Raw genomic sequence first — 22,072 nt, 5'->3', positions numbered from 1 at the left:
CGGGTGAACTTTAAAAAGGATAGAAAGTATCCTTTTTGAGGATTGAAAGTACCCTTTTGAGGGATACTTCTGACTTTGAGTGTAACCTCATATGTGACGATTATGGGGTCTATATTACAGTTTGTCTAGGACAGTCTGTAGTCGACAATACGGTATGCAAACAATGAGAATATTAGGTGCGTATGATACGCGTATGCAGTATACTCGAAGTGATTAACCCCTAGTTCTGATAGCACTTTAGCAGGAACCTGGTAGAACCAGCTCTGTTAGAATATTCAGTGATTGGGTGAGAGTGCTGGCTTACTACACATTGGAAACTGACTGCAATAGAGTTATCTACGTGCGCATGTATTGCGTGTACGTACACGAAAAAGATTGAGGTTAAATTTTGTACCCGCCAGCAAAACAAATGGGGTGCAAGTGTGCGTGAGCTCGGGCTTAGATAACTTTATAGAGTTATCTAAGCCCGAGCTCACGCACACTAGCACCCCATTTGTTTTGCTGGTGGGTACAAAATTTAACCTCAATCTTTTTCGTGTACGTACACGCAATACATGCGCACGTAGATAACTCTATTTTTCTAAGCAAAACTCAACACCTACAACAAGATCAATTTTGGGTAAAAACTATACATCGTCATGGTAACCAAAGCAAGCTGAAATATACGTACCATCAGGTAAGCTCTATGAAACGTGTAAACTAAATCTCGCAGGCCTTGCCCGCCATCACTGCAAAGGAGGGAGACACGCACACACGCACGTGCGCTTATTATGCATTCCAAAGAAATATGCTAAAAGCATTTTAAAACAGAAATTTTAAATGATGTGAGGAGTTTCAAGTTTAATAAAATACTTAGATGGATTTTGACATGATTCAGAGACTATCATGAGTTTTAAACTGGAGCTCTTTATTCAAAATATTTCAACTCGATTTTGCCCTAGAATTACAAAGTCTCTAATGCTAGCGCAGACCGCACTGAACTGAAATCTTTTACATATGTATAAATAAATCACTAAACGTTGAGACGATAATGTTTTTTTTACAATTTAAGCGAATGAATCCTTTATATCCACGTGAGACGAAAATCCGGATCGTTGTTTTGCATCATGACGATCCGTTGGTATAGCGTAATGGCCGGTCCGAGCTTTAGTCCAAAGGACAGGACGTCGGATTTGCGCATCAGCACCAGCGAAGGGCCGTCAATTTCCTGGTTTTGGGATAGAAAAGACATTTTATATAGGGATTTTGATGAGGATCTCAGTTGCTTCGTACCTGTTCCTTAAACAGATGGGCATAGTCGGGAAAGTGGTGCATAAAGTACCGATACACTTCCTCGCAGGTCCAGTTTTGAACGTTTTCAAAGCTGTTGAGACGTGGTTCGAGTTGCTTCTGCTCGCCATTTTCTACCGGGTCCACGACTTCCTCCTTAATTGTGACTGCCAGGTCGTTACTTTCATTGGCGGTGCCACCGTCCGACAGGGACAGAGAATCCTTCCGAATCTCGTTATCGCTAAACCCGGCAAATTCATCGGCGGGTGTAGCGACGACGGCGGCAACAGTTATAGCTTCCTTAGCGGGAGCCTCTTTTGGCTTGTCGTCGGGCGACTGTGAGCGCTTCTTCTCCGGTCGCGGGAAGCACTGCTTGCACACCCAGGAACGGCTTGAACTGCTGCCGCTCTCTCCCGACTCTGGTGGCCCGTGGCAGTTCTGGTGGAACGCATTTTGGCAGTCGCAGCAGAACAGTAGCTTGCCCTGGGAAGGAACATGGGGGCACGGTTAGACAGTGCGGAGGGAATAGGTAAGGGAAATTGGATACTTACGCCTCGTAAAGACTTGCCACAAACGACGCAATCGATGCACTGGAAACAACGAAAGTTAAGCTGGATCGGGAACTTACTGTACATCGGATGGGCACGCAAGCATTTAGAATGAGCTGGAAGATGAGTGGAATCTGTTACGACAACTGTTTCATGAAGACTTCAACCTGCTGAACTCACCTCTAAATGCACAATTTGAGCAATCAATCAGCTTGAATCCTCTCCGCAGCTGTTCTACCTTGTGGCACATGTCGCAGTTGCGTACGGGGCTCGTAGGCGTAGACGTGGCCACACGCCCGACACCATCTACCAACGACGATGACGACGGTCCGTTTCCTAGCACTTTGGGCTTGGGTAGTGCCACCGGACTCTGGGACAAACGTGGCTTAACTACGGCGTTTGATCCGTTGCTACTATTGCTGCTGCTGCTCTCCACAGGTTTTTCCAGCTTGGTCGGCGATTTTGGCGGCACCGACTCCGTCTTGGACGACGTCGGGGACGCCCCAATGACGGCCGCAATCTCCGCAGCCAGGTCACTTTTGCGGACTCGCTTACGCGGCACATAATTATCGGATGGATCGAACACGACCTTTGCTTTCTGTTAGAAAATAAAACCAACAATCATCAATATCATCCCGAATCAACTTAAGTTGTGTCCTCACCTTGGTCCTGGAACCAACACGCGTCGAAATGTTGGCACCATCCGACGTCGAACCGGTTCCACCGGATGAAGTCCCCGGATTCGCCGTTGCCTCTGGAGACTTGTCGCCACCGCCGCCGTTCTCCACTTCACCACCACCACTAGTCCTACCCTTAACCATCGTGAACAACTCTCAGGTGGAATCTACGCTCTGCGGTCACCGGTCGTAGTCGGTTGATCCTGATGAACCTGTGGGAACCCGTAAGTGTGAGCTCACGACAACGCGCTGTTTTGTGAATGAGTGCACAGTGCAATGTTTGACGTCGTACCACAGACCTACGCACGAACAAAGTTGTTGACAGCAACTAACTCTTGTAGCGTGCTTCGGTTCGGGTAGTTAAAATAAGGACAAATCGCCCTCCAGCGAGGATTTCCAACAGGAATTTTATCTTTGCAACAGTTTGCAACAGTAGGAATCGTAGAATCTCGCATTCATTCGTGGTCAAGAGAGCTGCAATCAATTGGCTAAAAACAAGCAGTACGTCTTTCCTAACAAATCTGTAGTTTATGGTTTTCACAGGGGTTGATGGATTTTAACGACGCGGTAATCTGTTAGTGCATTTTTGAAACAAGAGTAGAAGAAATCTCAATTAAAAAATATTCGTCCAAAAACTTGATAAAAAAGTAAGATTTTCATATCTGGATTTTTTTTAAGGTTTAATAAACCAAAATTCCAGTTTCTGCTTTTTGGGTGTTTTTTAAACCGCCTTGAGTCAGGGGTTTGGTTTATTGGACCTCTAAAAAAACTCCAGATATGACCTATGAAAAGTATTGGAGCCGCATTTACAAAGCGGATTCAATGGTTATTTCTTAACTTAATGCTAACATGTTAAGGTTTATGACATTGTTAACATTGCATAAGGCTTCATCCACAAAGAACGTCACGCTAAAAACAAAAAAAAAATACTCCCTTCTGTCTCTTACCTTTGTCAAGCTTTTCCAATACTTATGGTTATTTCCATAATTTGACCACTATTGCCAGTACCGATGGCTTATGCCTTTCCTCTTGCTACAGGCAACAGGTGGTGTAGTCGCAAACGTGGTTGCCTATCACCCTAGTTGGTCTGGGTTCGATCCCGGGGCCGACCGGTAGCATTTTTCGAGACAAGGTTTGTCTGATCGTGCCTTCCGTCGGATGCGGAAGTAAATGTTGGTCCCAGCAAAGTCGTCTTCCTGGGTTAAAACCTGTCTCGACATAGTCGCTGGTCGCCAGTTGGGCTCATAATCCAAAGGTCGTCAGTTCAAATCCCGGGTCGAACACACAGCTAAGGTGTAAAAAGAGGTTGATTTGATTTTTGGAAAGCACTTTTCAGCATCTATTTAAGTGCTGAAAAGCTCAACTTTGGGGAGTTAAAAATTTGCTTTTTAAGTTCTCTCACTAATTTATTGAATTTAAGCTCGACTGTCGCAAAAAATTATCTCGAGATCTCTTTTATATAAAATAGAGTTTCTCTAATCCGAAATTGGCCACGTAATTTACGCACGACCCTCAATCGTTGACGTTCCGAAGTTTTGGCTGTCATTCTCCGTCCTCTGTGGCTGTCGCTTTGCATTTGCATGTTGAGAAGGAATTTTTTCCACTATTTTTGTGGAATTAAAATGTATTTTTGTAGAATTGTTTGAATTTTGTAGTTGTAAATAGTTTTTTGAAGCGGACTGTTTGCGTGAGTTCTGTGTGATTTGGCATTCGATGGTGGGAGTGATGTAAAATCTGTGTTTTGATTTCCGCTACATCCGAGATCGTGTGTTCCGCCGAGATCGCCATTAATGGTCCAAAAGCGGAGTTGCGAGATTATTATGTAAAAAAAAGTCGTGTCCAACTTGAGCGGATCAGTGTCGGATTGAGAAGTGAGGAGTGGTTGTCGCATCGCATTGTAGCGTTTGTTCCTTATTGCTTGTGCGAGGTTTAACCTTGAACTTGCCACTAAAATGTCCCGACGTCCGAAAGGCCCCGGTCTCAAAATTAACGTGACCGAAGCAACCAATTCCACCCCAATGTAAGAGGATCGCAAGGAGTTCTGAGGGGTTTTGAAAGCTAAATTAAAATGTGTGATTTATTGCAGGACGCCCCCCAGGAACCTGGACAAAACGGCCACCATTACCATCGGCAGCAACACGTTTGTGGTTGAGGCAGACAACCTGGAGAAAATTTGCGATCTGGGCCGGGGAGCGTACGGAATTGTGGAGAAGATGCGCCACAAGCAGACCAACACCATAATGGCCGTGAAGCGGATAACGGCCACCGGTCAAACCCAGGAGCAGAAGCGGCTGCTGATGGATTTGGACATTTCGATGCGGGCCAGTGACTGCCAGTACACGGTCCACTTTTACGGGGCGTTGTTTCGCGAGGGCGACGTCTGGATTTGCATGGAAGTGATGGACACTAGCATAGACAAGTTTTACCCAATCGTGTTCAAGAACGGCCGGAAAATGCCCGAGGACATTCTCGGCAAGGCAAGTACCAATTGGCAGGGGGTGCGTTTGTGTGTCCCGTGAGCAAGGCGACGCTAATGATTTCTAATTACAGATTGCAGTCGCAGTTGTTAATGCACTTAATTATCTGTACACCAAGCTGCGTGTTATCCATAGAGATGTAAAGCCGTCCAATATACTTATCAATAGGCAAGGCGACGTGAAAATTTGCGATTTTGGAATTTCAGGTAAGCATGGCACAACACATTTGAAAAAATATTAGAATCATCAAGAAAATCTCAAATGTTCTGCACATTTACCTAAATTACCCGATTCTTACTATTTTCGAATACTTCCGATAAAACGCATTTTGTGATGAAACATGCGAAAAATTTTAAGTTCGACAAAACCTAGTATTACGTTTTATTTAAAAATTCATGTCGAAAATTTTGCCACAAAAAAAACTAACTAGAAATTCGTTTATGCAATCTTGCAAAACTGCCAAAAAATGTATGCAAAGTGTATTTTTTTTTTTTTAATTTCTATTTTGACAGTCCAAACTTACTTTTTACTCACCCATGCCAATTACGTTTTTCGGAGGGAGGGTAGGTTCGTCGCCATCGTGATTTTCCCTAACTTTATCATGTTCCAGAACAATCCAGCTCCCAAGTGATCTGACCTGCCGAATTTTCCTGATCGCACCTCCTCCTCGCGACAGCAAGTTGCAGATTCTTTAACACCTCGGAGTGCTTAACGCACGTATCGATCAATTTCCGAAACTCGACGGCGTTTCAATTGTGATCCTTGATAGATTGAGCAAAGCTCCAATGTGCTTGTCGATTATCACTCATAGGTCTACACCATGAGAGCCCACGCTGCCTCGTAGTCGTTGTTGTTTATGATGTCCGGGTCGATCACGCCGACGGTGTTAGAGCTTCATCGATGGAGCCTTACTCAGGAACCGGCCCATCAAGCTCCTGAACATGCACTTAAACCAAATCCAGTTCTCGTAAGTGCCATCAAACTTCGGCAACGGTGGCAGGTATGTACTGTGGCACAACTGCGATCGCGGAAGCGGCCGGGACGAGCACGATGCTCGGCTTCGGAAGCTTCTCGATCAACTCGTTGAGCTGGATCGTAAGAATGTTGTGCAGCTCCTCGCTTTGAACTCAGCGTAGCAGTCCTCCACCATCTTCAACTGCAACGGTTTTGGTGCGGTTGCTCAGAGGTCGTCCTGATCGCTTTTCCGCGTTCGCGGGTGTTTACTACTTTGGTGTCTTCCTCTTACCACCTTTGGGTGTTCTCAACATCATCCGTCATGCCCGTCGCTAGGTTGTGCTACGACGACGCCCCACAAACACTCTCACTCGCGGACACATCGCGAAAGACAACAGCACAAGCTGCCGAACGAACACGCACTTTTTCACGACATGGTTGCTACGTTCCACGACGTCACTTCACACCTCGACCGTGATCGCAATCAGATGTTCCGTCGATAACCCGTCGAATTCACACTGATAATCAACATTACACACTGTTCAGTTCACTTTTACACACTTGTATTGGATTTTTCAGTTCAAGTATGATTACACGAAAGTGTGTAATCATACTTGAACGAACACTTTCGTGTAATCATACTTGAACTGAAAAATCCCATACATTTGTTTAAAAGTGAACTGAAAAAAGTGTAATGCTGTTTACCAGTGCACTCCCGAAACACTACTCCGGCTCGTGTAGGACCACAATGTCTTCGGAGATTCACAAGAATCGAGTGGACTGTCTTCAAAGTTTCGGTTTTTTCTTCCGTAGCCGAGCCGAGTAAAAACACGCGTCTTTTCACCACGGGTACACGTTAAACTGTTGTTCTTTGACGTTTGCAAATACACGGAAAATACAAAACCAAAGTTTTTGCATAAAGGGTGCGCATCTCGTCTAACATAAAATTAACACAAAACATCTTGACTATTAAAGTTAGAGAACCTGGAGGTTATTATATAAGCTCCAGGTTCTCTAATAGAGATCTCCACGGTTTCTCTCACGCACACCACGATTCTGTGTTAGTATTTGTATTTGAAGTATAGAGTTATCTAAGCCCAACCTCACACACACTAGCGCACCATTTGTTTTGCTGGCCGGTACAAAATTTAACCTCAATCTTTTTGGTGTACGTATACGCAATACATGCGCACGTAGATAACTCTATTGTTTTGGTTTTGATCGATTGTGATTGGATGAATTCCAAGCAGCTGATTTTGTTTACACTATTTTTACGCAGACATAGGCAATTTAATCGAGTAGATCAATCGTCTGTAAAAAACAGCTGATTACCACGTGCTCGTGGTATAACAAAGGACACAGCTGATTTTGACAGACGAATTATTCTACTCGATTTGCCTATGTCTGTGTGTAATTTTGTTAAACACTAACACACTCTCGCGCGTGGATATCTCTATGTCTGCACATGGTTGGAACTTCATACATCCTGTTAGCCCAAAAAGTGGGACGATTGTGGAGCTTTGTCGCTGGTATAGTGTAAATTTGTCCAAGCTAGTCACAGCCTACTCAGCAAAAAAAATTGAAGCTCTTATACCACTCGCAGATTGACAGACAGGCCTTGTTTTTGTTTTATCTACCAATTCTGCGTAATTCAAGTAATGTTTCCAAACATGATCGACTTGTGGAGATTATGATGCTTTAGTGGCGCGATTTCTTTGCCAACACTTCATTTTGTATGCTCTTCTTCAACAGTTAAAGCTTGCTCACCCTCGTTATTTCACTGATGGGTTGATAAAATCGTGGTTTTAAAAAGGAAAGGAGCAGATTTTGATGTTGCGAATGGGGGATTGGAGGAAGACGACCTCCCTTATTTTTGTTCGATGTCACAGAATTCAAGCCATTTTACCAGCACTAGCTAAATACCTGTTCCCAAAGGAATAGAATGATTATTGAACATGCAATTTTTAACTGCACATATTTTTCCGGCATTTTGGAGCATGAAAAGTAGATAAATTGCAAAAACAAACGGCTGACACGAGAGGCGCGCGAGAAGAAAAATGAAAATTCAAATCATGGCATGCTGCGATTTTGTTTACTTGAGGCATCTTCTCAGTATACCAGTTTTGATCGGACGAGGGGTCAATGCATATTTCATGTAACCGGTATCTGTTTACGATTAAATGACGTTATACAAATCAACCAAAATTTTGTAAAAAAAATATTAATTTAAAAAGTGAACGAAAAATAGGATGTTGTCATTTGAGTAACTTTTGAAAATGTTGAATATAGGGAAACTTACTAGAAGATTAAAATTTGGTTTTAAGTAAGCATAAGTAGTAAAAGAAAAACACATAGGTTACATATTGTTACAGTATCATTATCAAAAACATCTCAAGTTAGAAAAAATTATGTGTTATTATCAGATTTAATTACAGCAAATAATTATAATTAAAGCAAAATTATGATCATCAAGTGAGAACGGTTCAAATTAAAATAAGGTTTACTAATAAGTTACATCTACTGGCAGTTATTAGAATCTACTTGACAATGATACCTTGTAACAGATTGTTCAAGGCACAAAAGGCACATTAAAATAAACCATTATAATCGGCTATCAGTACAAGAAAAACATAACCAGGTTTGGCGGAACGTTGCTCTGAAATTATGTTGCTGCCTGGAAATCTTGTTTGCAATCACGGCAAGGCGTCATCCATAAAATACGTCACGCTATAGTAGGGAGGGGGGTTGTCACAAGCGTGACAAAGTATGACAAAAGGGGGAGGGGGTCTGTAAGACCGTGACGGCACGCTAGACTATTTCTTGAATACTGAAAATTCAGTCTAAGAATATATCTAGAAAAAGTTTAATGTCTGTTAAACTTCACTCATAAATCAAACACGACACAAGGCTTTAAGAAACAAAGTTTTTGATGATAGATTTAATATGCTTAAATCATCAGATTTTCTTTTTAAAAATATTCTGATTTCTATCACTCAACAAAATAAAAATCCATATACAACCTGTAACAATTTAAAACTAGCGAATGCTCTCCGAATTTGAACATTATCCTTTTTATATATCATGCAAAAATTGTTCAAAAAATCAACAAAATCTGACTACGTTGGAGCCAGCGTAACAAAGTGTGACATAGGAGGGAGGGGGGTTATTTTTGGCCAATTTAAGCGTGATTTTGGCGGTCATTTTAGTCCCTTCAAAAGTTTCCGAGTTTTATTACAAGAGTTCAGTCAAAAATGATGAAGTTAAATTGCACGCCGAAGTGCCGTTAGGTCAACATTATGTGCTGGATGGAAATACATGCTGTTATCCAAAACTAACAATAAATAATTTGCTACTTTAAATAATTTTATAAAATTCAAAGTATTCTTACTACACGCACTATGGACGACCCATCGGTGCAAAACTGCCATAAAAACTGGTAGAAAAGTTGCAGCTCTCCACCGCGAGAGGCAGCACCTGTACTGTCCCCGTTTTTGAACCTAAAGTTCCACATATGTGATGTCTGTGTGTAATTTTGTAACTCTATTAAAGCTGTTCCCCAGAGGTGCCTAAACAACTCAATCTTGAACTCAATCGCGTTATTCTTAGTTGTAGTTGCAATTTTAATTTTAAAAGTCGTGTTTTCATAACAAAAGTTTTACAAATCTATCGCATTTTAGCAGAATTGGGTAACAATATTATTGGATTAATGATTTTTAATGATAGTTCTGAATGATGGTTCTGAATACAGAGCCCAGAAATAGTAAATTCAAATGAAAAATTAATCATGATATGTAAAATGCTTTTACAAACAACGTGCAGATTTTTTTTTTTTTTAATATTCATATGATGTATTCTGATGACTATTCATATGATGAATATTCATATGATGTATTCTGATTCAAGATTTTAATGATTTTTAAAAAGAAACATTGGCCGGCCGGGATGCAGGAAAATGAAATATTAATGTGAAACGGGAATTCAGTTCTTGGACAAAATCGGTTCAACTTAAATCAAGTTCTGAACATGACAGACGGATCTTGTTTAATTTACGGCGTTTGCGTTTAAGGTGCTCCCAAAAACTCGAGTCGTGGAGTCAATAAGGCGTTGCTTTCCCGTTTCACCTTAAAAGTGTCTCAAATATTGTCTTAACCCAAGAGGGCGACCAATATGGCGAAGGTAACAATGATATTTTATTTAAGTTTTACAATAATATTACACCGCCATAATATCAATCGCTCTCCCCATTGAACTTTTGTTCTTTAAAAGGGAACACGATTGGCATTTAAGTATCATTTAAATATACATTAAAGTTAATTAGGTAGAAAAGACAACGACTTTAAACTGAAAAAAACGTTTTTTTTTCAAACAGGATATCTGGTAGATTCCGTTGCTAAAACGATCGATGCTGGCTGTAAACCTTACATGGCACCGGAAAGGATAGATCCGCAAGGTAGGTTCTTTTGCCAACACAGGTCGTAACCAAGGAATAACAATCACGACATTCAACAGGAAATCCTGGCGAATACAACATTAAATCAGACGTTTGGTCCCTGGGCATAAGCTTAATTGAGATGGCCACCGGAAACTTCCCGTACAGCACGTGGGGTTCGCCGTTCGAGCAGCTAAAACAGGTAACATGACGAATGTCTTTCTACTCGGTCAATCAATACTAATTTATTGGTTGTTGGGTTTTTGTTGCTTCCAGGTCGTCAAAGATGACCCTCCCCGGCTCCGGTCGGACGATTTCGGCGATGTGTTCAAAAACTTAATCATCGCTTGCCTGCAGAAAAATTTCCAAAACCGGTACAACTACGAACAGCTGCTGAACCACCCTTTCATCCAGGAGCACACGGAAAAGACGACCGACGTGGCGACGTTCGTCAGTGAGATTCTGGATTTGGCTGCCGGGCCGCCGCCGCCGACCAACTAGTGATATATACAAAAAGAAAAGTGCACCAGCCGCGCCTAGTTAGGGTTTTTAAAAGAAACATATTTAATTTAAGAGTTTTCTGGTCGAAGAAAAGATGCGGAATTACAGTGCGCCTTTGTGCAGCAGTTGTTGCGAACAATTTACAAATAATATGCCATAATTTTGATTTTCTTTTTCACGTTTCTTTCTTTCGCTACTTGTTCAATTACTTACTCACACAAAATGTTAGGTAAACATAATTCGATTCTAAATCATTATTTTTCGACGGAAGTTTCTTTAAATTGATCAGAGAATGCGTTTGAAAGTTTTTTCTGTGTACAAATTTGTCTGTAGGACATTATTCGAAAATAACTATTTCATCTTTAGGTAGCATTGAGTATGATTCGATTGATAGTTATATTGAATAAAAAAAAACTTATTAATATCTAACGTTATATTTTTTTCAATTCCGATTTCTTCCCTAAACTTTTGATGCTGTGATATTCCTTCAAACAAAGTCATCAATCACTTTGATCCACATAAAGCTAAGTCTTTTATTCGCTGCATAAACTATCGCCGTCATCATCATGTGCTATAAATGGTCCACCGTCCGGGATTTGTTGATCTCGTCGAACGATCGCAGCTCGACGCTGGTCTTCCAGAAACACATTTCCGACAGAAGCTTTGTGTACGCGTGCCTGGAATGGAAACGACAAAAAATAGAAACGCTTTATTCGTGCGAGGGAAGGACCGACTTTTGACCAATTTACCTGTAATTCTGACTACCGATTGCGTAAATGAAGGGATTTATGACCGCCGACATCCACGCAAGCACGCTAGCAAACACGTGCAAATTTGCGTGGGAACCGTCGTCGTCGATTACGTTCGCCAACATCAGCGGCATGAAGCAAATCAGGAAGCACAGATAGATCGTCAGCAGCGTCACCGTAAGCCGGCAGTCCTCCTTGTTCCGGAAAAAGGACTCGATCCGGCCCGAACCGCTGGCACTGTGGAATAAAGAAGCGTTTTTTTCAGTATGGCGAATTAAAGAGATGAAAAAAATTTAAGAGGCAAAAATCATTGTATTGCTATTTTTATTCCTTAAATCATTCCTTATCACCCTTGTATTAGACGGAATGACTTGTTTTCTGAGGTGGCCCATTCTGCCCCGCACCTTAGAAAAGTTGTCGAAAAAAACTCATTTTTTCAAAGTGCATCAAAAATACTTTTAGATATTTTTTATCCGCCAAGCACTCCAAAGCATTAGCCTAAAACTTCTAGGCTAGAAGTGACAAATTATGCGTTAAAGTGTTTGAACCTGTGGGAACCTACTTCGGGTTTCCAGGGACTCTCCTGCTTGGCCACGATTCCCGGTTCCAGGGCGCGCAACTTGCGGCCCTTTGCACTCGCGTCCTCTCACTCCTGCAGTCCGTTCGTGACTGCCGCCCGTGTGTATGTGTTTGTCTTAGTTTTACAATCCGCCAAGATGTTGGCGCCTTAGGTGAGCACCACATCTCGTTTTCTCAAATAGATGTTAAATAAGGCCTATTAATTGTATGCGGACAACGACAAACTAAATAACTAACATGAAGCTCTTGGCTAGGAATTACAGAACATGAATAGTAATAGCGATGTTAACTGACATAACTGAATTGAACCGTGCGTCAGAGAAATAATCACATAACAAAGTCCTTTTCAAATGTGATGCAATGATGGTTCCTTAGTTGATGTATTTTGGGTATACATATTTATATTTACTATATTATTGCTGTATTTTTGTTCATTAGTTATTTACTCTATGATATTTGGTACATGTGACGCACAAGAACGTAAGATAGTTGTACCGTCAGTTGTACCTGGTTTTACCCTTGGCAGTATCCTCCCTTAATTTTTATTGATATCTGATTTGATTTAGTTTCTAAGGTTCTGAAACCTCGACTATTTTTCTTATTTATTGTGTCGATAACTTCTCTATTTAGTTTTTTTATGAGGTCTTTGCTCTTTGGCAGGATTGTTTCGTTTTTTTTTTCGAGCTTGTAGCTCGAAGTTCTGTTTTTGCTCGATGCTCAGAATTTCTTCTTTTTTTATAGCGAACTTGAAATGCAGTCTACTGAAGAGCTCGAAGCTCGTAGTTTTGTTTTTTTTAACGAGCTCGAAGCTCTAATTCCTAAAGAGCTCGAAGCTCGGAGTTTTGTTTTTTTTACGAGCTCTAAGCTCTGACTTCTGAAGAGCTCGAAGCTCGGAATTTTATTTTGTTAACGAGCTCTAAGCTCAGACTCCTGAAGAGCTCGAAGCTCGAAGTTTTGTTTTTCTTTTGATGAGCTCGAAGCTCATACTCATGAAGAGCTCGAAGCTCGGTGTTTTGTTTTTTTAACGAGCTCGAAGCTCAGACTCCTAAAGAGCTCGAAGCTCGGAGTTTTGTTTTACGAGCTCGAAGCTCCATCCCGAACTCGAAGCTCAATCCCGGGCTCGAAGCCCAATCCCGGGCTCGTAGCCCAATCCCGAGCTCGAAGGCTCATTCCCGGGCTCGAAGCCCAATCCCGAGCTCGTAGCTCCAACCCGGGCTCGAAGCCCAATACCGAGCTAAAGGCTCATGGCTTCGATGATTTGGGGTGCGGGTTACTCCGTTTCCAATCAGGTGCTGATCGCCATCGATAATTTTTTTGATTTACCTTTTTCCTTCGTCCGTTTTTTTTTTTTTTGTTTGTCGTCATAATACACATTTTGTCGAACGAGGGGTTTGTTTCGACATAGTTTTTACCGCTGTGATGGCAGTTTATCGTTTCGACCTCAATGGCCGAACCCCCTTTTAAGCAAAGTTGTCAAAACTAACAACCACCACCACAACAAAAACGATGTCTCCAGTTTTTTTCTCCGGTGCATAGAGTTATCTACTTGCGCATGTATTGCGTGTACGTACACGAAAAAAAGTGAGGTTAAATTTTGTACCGTCCAGCAAAACAAATGGCGTGCTAGTGTGCGTGAGAGCGGGCTTAGATAACTCTATAGAGTTATCTAAGCCCGCTCTCACGCACACTAGCACGCCATTTGTTTTGCTGGACGGTACAAAATTTAACCTCACTTTTTTTTGTGTACGTACACGCAATACATGCGCACGTAGATAACTCTATGGCTTCTTGTCTGCGGATGACGTCACGTTTTGCGTCACGTCCTCGTCCGTTAAGTCACTCCACCTGATGCTGAAGCTATCTTGCTTCTCTTGCCCTGTTCTTTGCACCGGTGGAGAACAAACGAAAAGGACTTACCGGTTGCGAGACCAATGCGAGGATCCCATCCTCGTCGCCATTTGTGGGAACCTACTTCGGGTTTCCAGGGACTCTCCTGCTTGGCCACGATTCCCGGTTCCAGGGCGAGCTACTTGCGGCCCTTTGCACTCACGTCCTCTCACTCCTGCAGTCCGTTCGTGACCATGGCTTTCTACCTAAGGTACTCGCGATTGAGTGTGTAGTAGTGCGGTTGTCAAAATCGTTATCTCTGACTCGCTCACTCCACTGACACTGACATTGTTTATCTTTTGGTTTTCCTGGCACGGTCCATTGTTCGTTTGTTATTGTTTTGGTTTTAGTGGCACGGAGCCATGCACTCACACTAATGCAAATCAAGATCGCGAGTACCTTTGATATACAGCCTTGGTTCGTGACTGCCGCCCGTGTGTATGTGTTTGTCTTAGTTTTACAATCCGCCAAGATGTTGGCGCCTTAGGTGAGCACCACAGAACCAAATACACTTTTTGAGAAAGTTTTCTGAAAATTTACACTGAAACAGACTTTTATAAGTAGTTTAATGAATTTGATTGATGTTGGAGTCCCTCAAGGTTCTGTACTTGGTCCTTTGTTTTTTTATTATTTATCTTAATGACTTTTCTCTTTTACCTCTTCAAGGTGATCTTAGATTATTTATTTTATAACAGTAGACTTAATTCTGTAAATGATTTAAATTTGAAACATGACCTTTTGATAGTTTCCGAATATTTTAGAATAAATAAACTTACATTGAACATTAAAAAAACAAATATCATCAATATCAAAAATTTCAGCCTTTCTACACCTAACTCATTAATTCAAACTAAAATTGAGTTTCCAGATATTGATATTGTATCTGAATTTAAATATTTGGGTATTCTTTTGGACAACAGGCTTAACTGGTCTTCACTCTTCACATGTTAACTCGTTAATCCTCAAACTTAATAAAGTAACCGGTATTGTTTTTAAGATCAGGCATAAGCTTCCAAAAAATGTTCTTATTCTGATTTATCATTCTTTATTCAACTCTTTACTGTCTTACTTAACTGCCGTCTGGGGGAATACCTACGATTATCTTCTAAATAAACTTCAAATAGTACAAAACAAATATCTTAAATCGATTTTCAACCTTCCACTTAGAAGTCATACCGTTGATCTATATACAAAAGAGAAAAAACATTATGCCTGTCAGAGGAATTTACATTATTCAAGTTTGTTCTTTTATATATAAAAGTTTTTCAAACCAAACTCATACAAATACTAAATTCGAACTTTCTTCTCACCAACATGGCACAAGAAATCATAATCTGCTTGAACGTCCAAATGTTTCCACATTGTCTGGTGAACGTAGTATCCAGGTTTTTAAGCGAAGATGGCGTTCGAATGGTGAACGCCCGAAATGTCAAAATCGCGCAGTAGCACCAACATTAGAAAAAAACGTGGCTATCATGCCATATGGCACACTTGTTCCGTAATCTTGGTACCACTGCGTGATTTTGACATTTCGGGCGTTCACCATTTGAACGCCATCTTCGCTTAAAAAACTCGATAACTTTCAAAGGTGCAAATTACTTTAATTTCTTTTTTAATAAATTTGGCTTATCCCTAAGCATTCATCCCTAAGCATTTCCAAAGATCGTTTGAAATTGTATCTAGCTCAACCTGATATAGTTGAGAAACTTATTAAATCCATTGACATTTTAAGTTAAACATTATGTTATAACTTTAACTTCAGAATTCATTTATTGTTCCGATACAGTTGTCCATTCTATATTTGCATTTGCCACATTCATCTCGTAGGTTCTTTTTTCATTTATTTCTTTCCAGCCCGTAACAGCCAGTTCCGAACTCCTGTAAAGGTTTCCACCGATGGAGTTCTGTCTTTAGCTGCAGTTTATTATTTACTTTATAATTGTATTAATTTATTGTATTTTTTACCGAAGAGAAGCAGGTTTTTATGCCAGCATTCTAGTGGTTTTTCCTGTCAAAGGAAAATTGATCAAATAAACAACAATCAATCAATCAATGATAAAAATACGGCGTACCATAAACCGGGGTGAAATTGATAGCCGGGTACTTATTTTGTCAAGAAACGGCCAAAGTTGACAAAAAAAACAAGTCATTAGCAGTTACATGACACAATTTGAACCAGTAAGCCCATTATAATGTACTCAAAAGTTATTTCTTCATCGCTTTCTGAAGATTTTCAATCAGTTTAAAAAAATGGCGAATTTTAGATTTTGTACATCTGAATGAAATTTAACGTTGTTTTGGTTCATGACTAGCATCTTAAAAAATTACATTTGATTTAAGTGCTCTGAAAAGAACTTATTTGTTAATCATACCTGTGTGCCTTCACTTTGGCGCGCTGCTTGTGCACAGTGTAGAATATACACGAGTAGGAGATAGAAATGACTATGCAGGGCACCAGGACGCCAAACAGGAAGATGAATTTCTTTGGTGAGCTGTCGTCCTTCTTGAGAATGGTGCACGAGAAGGTTTCCTCGTCCAGGCCGAGCCGACCCCAGATTTCGAACAAGGGAAGTAGCTGCGGATAAGGATCTTTTTAAAATAGGATTTTTATTTTAATTAAATAAATATCTTACCATAATGCCAAACGAAAAGGCCCAAATGCCAAACAGTTGCAGGGCCAGACTGATTGGTGTGTAAATCTTAGGGTATCGACTAGGGTGTAGAATTAACGTAAACCGGTTTAAAGTGAGGCCAACCATGCTGAGCACTGAGACCGCCACGTTGCCGTAGAAAAACACCGGGAAAACCTTGCACAGGCCTTCGCCAAGTGTCCATTGCTACAAAAAGAAGGAAAAAAGTAGTTTTGCATTTTGTAATGATTTTTTTTAACAGGTTACAATCATACCTGATGATGAAATCTGATTGCCGTCAGCGGCATATTTACGGCACAGAAAAAGAGATCTGATATGCTAAGCGAGAGCACGAACGCTGTCGTCGGATGTTTCCTCAGCTTGTGATATTTGAGGAGGGCTATTACTGTGAGGAGGTTTCCTGCGAAGGGAAAACGTAAACTTTAGGTTGGTTGATTTTTTGAAATTTAGATGGCAAAAATGTGGTCCGGAGAATGCCCCTAAGTGATAATTGGCCTGTAAACAGAAAATAGTACATCTAGGAATCAAACAGGTAAAGTTGCCTTTATTAGATCTTTACATTTCCGCAAACTTGATGCCATCGATTAAGAGCTGACTCACTTATGTAACGGAACCTTTACAAACAACGTATGGGCTGAGTTTTTTTTAACCTTTCATTAGTCACCAGTTCTTCTCATCCAGGTGATCAGTCAGTCAGTATGTCTAGCGCAGAGCACATGTTATGGCGTTTGAGTAATTTTGTGATAATATATTGTGATATTATCATAGAATATAAATTGAGAATTCAAGTTAACCATTTCTAATAGGTTTTAAAATGTACCATTTTGAAAAAAAAAACGAGTTGAAACCTTATTAACTATAAGGGGACCGGGCAAATTGGATATAGGAATGATCAATACAAATATATTTTTAGAAAAACTTATAAATTTTAATTAAATTGAAAGTGTAACAAGACTTATTACTGCAACCTGCCTGCATTATTGCTCTTTTTGGAGAATTAAGATGCACTTTCAAATAGGGATCCCGACTATGCAACGTAATCGTAGTCTTCGACGATGGAAGTAATCTACATAAGTTGACGAATAAACAATACTAATAAAAAAGTGGACAAGGAAAAACTTGTACGAAATTTGACGGGCTTTTTATAATGCGATCAAAGGTCGTCAGTTCGAACCTTCGGATAGAAGGTTCCTTGGATTAGAAAGAGGTCTGGGTGTCCTCCCAAATCAAGCCTTTGGACTCCTTGGATCGAGCAGATACTTGCAATAGAAACCACTAAAGAACTGGAGTTGCAGAACTCGAATTTGATGTTAATAGGGTACGTTATACATTAGTGGACCCCTTTCCTATAGTGGACCCTCTGAAGGTTTTTTGATGAAAAATGCAATAAAATCACAGTTTTAAGCGGGTATTACAAAAAAATCTTTTATTTAGCATGTTCTGCATCACCCAAAATAATATTGACCGACATCAACTTGCCCTTTACGCAAAAATAAGCGTTTTGGTTTTGACATCTGAAATCAGCCATAACCACTAGCACTTTCACAACAAAACATCTTTTCGCTTTTATGATTCAATTAACTATCCAATCATTTTTGACCAATTATTTCGGTTCAGTAAGTCGAAACAATGTAAGTTTGAGGTACTTTACTAAAATAAAATGAAGAACTGCAGTTCAATTTCATGTTCAATTTTGAGCAAAATTAAGGTGGTCCAACATAACACAATCCAAACTTTTCCAAAGGTGGACCCCTATTAATTTAAGCTTAAAAAATGAAGAAAACTGTGTGTTTAAGCAGCATTTTTTTTAAACATACAATAAATGCTGGTTGTAATCAACCTAATTGTATATTTTTTCCATCATGAGTATAAGTATAGTATAGCTGTTTTCATGTTAACCAAAATTGCTGCAGCAACAGTAAAAAAATGTGTAAATTTGGAAGGTTGAATATTACCTCTTTATGATGTAATTTTACCTCAATTTAGACTGAAAAAGCGACATTACAACAGAAAAGTGGTAAAATTACACATTTTCAGAGGTAAAATTACACATTTTTTCTGACATAAAAGATGTACCCCTTCCCAGATGTAATATTACCATGATTTTTTTTCTGTGTGTAACTGTTAGAATTTGTAATCAATCAAACCATAGTAAATTGCACTTAACTGAAGTTTGAAATGATATTTTATTATAATAAATCAATAACAAAACATTTTTTTTGAAAACATCACAGAACAGCGATTGATCACGGTGCAAACGGGTTCAGTTTTCGCCATACCAGCGTGGAGGAAATCTGCAGGAAGATCTTCGAGATCGACACGAACGCAACCGGAACAGATGGTATCCCTATCTCGTTCCTCAAGATGCTGTGCCCGTTCATTCTGCCAGTACTCTGCCATCTGTTCAACGCCATCATCGACTCTCGGACTTTCCCTGCGCTGTGGAAAACGGCGATCGTGACCCCCATCCCGAAAACGTCCAACCCAGCTCTGCCAAAAGACTACCGCCCTATCAGTGTTCTGCCTGCCGTTTCCAAAGTGCTAGAAAAGATCCTGCTCAACCAGATCACCGAACACTTGGATAACCCTAACAACCGCCTACTAGCGCGCAACCAATCCGGCTACAGAAAGGGCTACGGAACAACAACTGCTTTGGCAAAGGTCACCCACGACATCTACGGCAACCTGGACGCGGGTCGCTGCACGGCTATGGTGCTGGTGGATTTTTCGCTGGCCTTCAACTGTGTCGACCATCACCTGCTGGCAGCCAAACTCAACCGAGAATTTCAGTTCTCCGGGCCTGCTTGTGAGTTGGTTTCGTCGTTTCTGCGAGGAAGGAAGCAATCGGTCCGGCACGGCAGTGCGCTATCTGCGGTGCGAGAGGTTACAGATGGTACTCCCCAGGGGTCCTGTCTAAGCGCACTTCTCTTCAGCCTTTATATAAACAGTTTGCCAGCCTCCCTCAAATGTAAGTACCAGCTCTACGCTGACGACTTGCAAATCTACATTTCGGGGGAAATCGCCGAAGTCGACCGACTGATCGCTGCGATCAACGTGGATTTGGCTACCATCGCAAGTTGGGCTTCACGGAACCACCTGTACCCGAATCCGAAAAAAACGCAAGCTATTATTTTTCGCCGAGCTGCTGAAGTTGTGCCCCGGACGAACATCTTGTTCTGTGGGGAAGTGGTGCCGATCACAGACAAAGTCACCAACCTTGGGCTGGAAATGGACAGTTGGATGACCTGGGAGCATCAGGTAAACAGCGTCGTACAAAAATCCTACAACATGCTGAGAACTTTCCGCCGTTTTGCTGGTGTGCTTTCGAGGCCAACACGGCGCAAGCTGGTGCAAGCGGTAGTGGTGCCGTTTTTCACTTACTGTGACATCGTGTACTATCACGGACTGTCGGTAGCGCTCAAGAACCAACTGCACCGGTGCTACAAGTCCGCAGTACGCTTCGTGTACAACCTGCGACGCCGTGACACTACAGCAGATGTACGGCACACCATCCTCGGACACGACTTGCCTGCGAACTACTACTTCCGGACATGCTGCTTTATGCGGCGGGGCTATAACAACGACCTGCCGGAGTACATTCTGGATCACCTTGTCCACGGCCAGCAGCAACGAACGCGATCGCTGATTGTCCCGCAGCACACGACGTCAAGTGGGAAAAGTGTGCTAATTGCTGGGATCTCAAGCTGGAACAATCTACCAACAGAAGTTAAGGTCAAACCAACTTTATCAGCATTCAAAAGTTCTTTGAGAAGTCATCTACAAAACTAGATCTAGGTGTTAATTTGTTTCGTTTATTTTGGATCTAAAGTAATCATCACAACGTCCTTCCTTAACCTGTTAAAAAGTATTATACTAACAGGCTATCGTTTCCAATAAATTACAAATTACAAATTACAATTACAAATAATATAATAATAAAATAATTTTTTCAGCAACTGAAAACAAATCTATTGTTTGTTTTGGTCAACTATTTAAGTAATTTATATAGAAAAAAATTGCATCAAAACTTTTTCTTTATCATTTTTATGTTAGCTGTGGTATTTGACACGGTTTCTTTGATCTTAGGTTGTGATGTTGTTTTAAGCCATTTCTGTTAACAACATTTATTTGTTTACAATGAAAAGTTAACAAATCTCGGATTAGTTTTGAAAAAGCCGTAAGAGCCATTCGTAAACAAAGTCCTTTTTACATCGGTATTCGACCTACTTATGAAAAATTAATATCAAAAACGCTCGAGATTGTTCATCTACACGTCCTTCAAGTGTCCCAAACTAAAAATAAATGAAATTTTGTCTCATTTTCGAGAAAAACGAAAATTAGTGTAAGAGGTCACGATGGCTCTTACGGTTTTTTGAAAACTCACCCGAGAAATGTCCTTTTTAATCTTTATATCTATCATGAGACCCACACCATGCATCAAAACATCAAATATCGGTTAAATTTGATATAAAAACAACAGATTATGGACTAAAGCCACTATCCAGATTTTTAAGCGAAGATGGCGTAACGAATGGTGAACGCCCGAAATGTCAAAATCACGCAGTGGTACCAACATTACAAAAAAGTATGCCATAGCATGACAGCCAATCTTTTTTCCTAATGTTGGTTCCACTGCGCGATTTTGACATTTCGGGCGTGCACCATTCGTAACGCCATCTTCGCTTAAAAATCTTGATAGACCCTATACACAGAAAAAAAATCATGGTAATATTACATCTGGGAAGGGGTACATCTTTTATGTCAGAAAAATGTGTAATTTTACCTCTGAAAATGTGTCATTTTACCACTTTTATGGTGTAATGTCACTTTTTTAGTCTAAATTGAGGTAAAAATACATCTTAAAAAAGGTAATGTTCAACTTTTCAAAATTGCACCTTCCAAATTTAAACATTTTTTTCTGTGTAGTAAAAGGGGGTCCATAACAAGCAAAAAACACTTTTTTCAACAGGATATTTTCCTGCACGAAAGCAAATAATTGATGAAACAAATAATCAGAATTGTTCAAAACACTTCAGATTTCATTGTTTTGTATTAAGGTTCTTAAAATATTGAAAAATTGTGAAAAATTCTTGTCGGAATTTGTTTTAGTCGTGATTCGATTATTCAAAGTCCCATACAAACCTACGGATAATCGAACTTCGGATAATCGAGTCTGGACTAAACTAGGGACTGTATTTCAAATTAAGCATAATTCGCAACGCAAAAAGAGGTTGTTAATTCAATTTTGCATCAAAAAAGGGATGTGCAACAATCGATCATAATCTAGATAACTTTTATAACACTAGAAAAAAAAATCATCAATCATCTAACGGCAATCTAATTAAACATCT

At 40.5% G+C, this 22,072-nt stretch overlaps 4 protein-coding genes across 5 annotated transcripts in view; 1 reads left to right on the top strand and 3 right to left on the bottom strand.

Annotated features, from left to right (window-relative positions):
• Positions 1–886: 886 nt before the first annotated feature.
• On the bottom strand, positions 887–2,972 carry LOC120419899 (histone acetyltransferase KAT6B-like). Of its 2 annotated transcripts, XM_052709213.1 has the most exons (6): positions 2,787–2,972; positions 2,480–2,706; positions 1,998–2,415; positions 1,821–1,933; positions 1,273–1,752; positions 887–1,207 (listed from the first exon to the last, which is right to left on the bottom strand). In XM_052709213.1, exons 2-6 carry the CDS (start codon positions 2,636–2,638, stop codon positions 1,064–1,066), a joined length of 1,314 nt encoding a protein of 437 aa, XP_052565173.1. In that variant the 5' UTR covers positions 2,639–2,706; positions 2,787–2,972; the 3' UTR covers positions 887–1,063. The 2 variants fall into 2 exon arrangements, with proteins under 2 accessions (XP_052565173.1, XP_039438701.1); XM_039582767.2 differs by having other exon boundaries at positions 2,480–2,972.
• Positions 2,973–4,034: 1,062 nt separating this feature from the next.
• On the top strand, positions 4,035–11,281 carry LOC120419904 (dual specificity mitogen-activated protein kinase kinase 6-like). The gene is made up of 6 exons (XM_039582771.2): positions 4,035–4,514; positions 4,581–4,971; positions 5,045–5,177; positions 10,295–10,375; positions 10,435–10,556; positions 10,631–11,281. Exons 1-6 carry the CDS (start codon positions 4,447–4,449, stop codon positions 10,853–10,855), a joined length of 1,020 nt encoding a protein of 339 aa, XP_039438705.1. The 5' UTR covers positions 4,035–4,446; the 3' UTR covers positions 10,856–11,281.
• Positions 11,282–11,359: 78 nt separating this feature from the next.
• LOC120419905 (protein trapped in endoderm-1) overlaps positions 11,360–22,072 on the bottom strand; it is a 48,089-nt gene continuing 37,376 nt past the window's right edge. Inside the window, exons 2-6 of the mRNA XM_039582773.2 lie at positions 16,976–17,121; positions 16,704–16,907; positions 16,443–16,645; positions 11,605–11,841; positions 11,360–11,532 (exon numbers count right to left, since the gene is read on the bottom strand). Of these exons, the coding sequence (XP_039438707.1) occupies positions 11,427–11,532; positions 11,605–11,841; positions 16,443–16,645; positions 16,704–16,907; positions 16,976–17,121 (896 nt within the window). The 3' untranslated portion in view covers positions 11,360–11,426. The remainder of the gene's footprint in view (positions 11,533–11,604; positions 11,842–16,442; positions 16,646–16,703; positions 16,908–16,975; positions 17,122–22,072) is intronic.
• The window catches only part of LOC120419903 (pre-mRNA-splicing factor ATP-dependent RNA helicase PRP16-like), a 60,516-nt gene continuing 55,453 nt past the window's right edge, over positions 17,010–22,072 (bottom strand). Inside the window, exon 4 of the mRNA XM_052706376.1 lies at positions 17,010–17,121. The gene's annotated coding sequence lies outside the window, so the exon portion shown is untranslated. The remainder of the gene's footprint in view (positions 17,122–22,072) is intronic.

This window comes from Culex pipiens, chromosome 1 (assembly GCF_016801865.2).
Source record: "Culex pipiens pallens isolate TS chromosome 1, TS_CPP_V2, whole genome shotgun sequence".
Classification (NCBI taxonomy): Eukaryota; Metazoa; Arthropoda; class Insecta; order Diptera; family Culicidae; genus Culex; species Culex pipiens.
The sequence above is the reverse complement of the archived record's forward strand: the minus strand, read 5'-3'. Positions and strand labels throughout refer to the sequence as shown.

Excerpts from the sequence above, each read along its gene's own strand:
- LOC120419899 (XM_039582767.2), bottom strand. The coding sequence starts at position 2,638 with ATGGTTAAGGGTAGGACTAGTGGTGGTGGTGAAGTGGAGAACGGCGGC. Across the intron at positions 2,416-2,479 it reads GTGTTGGTTCCAGGACCAAG|AAAGCAAAGGTCGTGTTCGA; the intron begins GTGAGGACACAA and ends ATTTTCTAACAG. Across the intron at positions 1,753-1,820 it reads GTGGCAAGTCTTTACGAGGC|GGCAAGCTACTGTTCTGCTG; the intron begins GTAAGTATCCAA and ends GTTCCTTCCCAG.
- LOC120419904 (XM_039582771.2), top strand. The coding sequence starts at position 4,447 with ATGTCCCGACGTCCGAAAGGCCCCGGTCTCAAAATTAACGTGACCGAA. Across the intron at positions 4,515-4,580 it reads GCAACCAATTCCACCCCAAT|GACGCCCCCCAGGAACCTGG; the intron begins GTAAGAGGATCG and ends GATTTATTGCAG. Across the intron at positions 5,178-10,294 it reads TTGCGATTTTGGAATTTCAG|GATATCTGGTAGATTCCGTT; the intron begins GTAAGCATGGCA and ends TTTTTCAAACAG.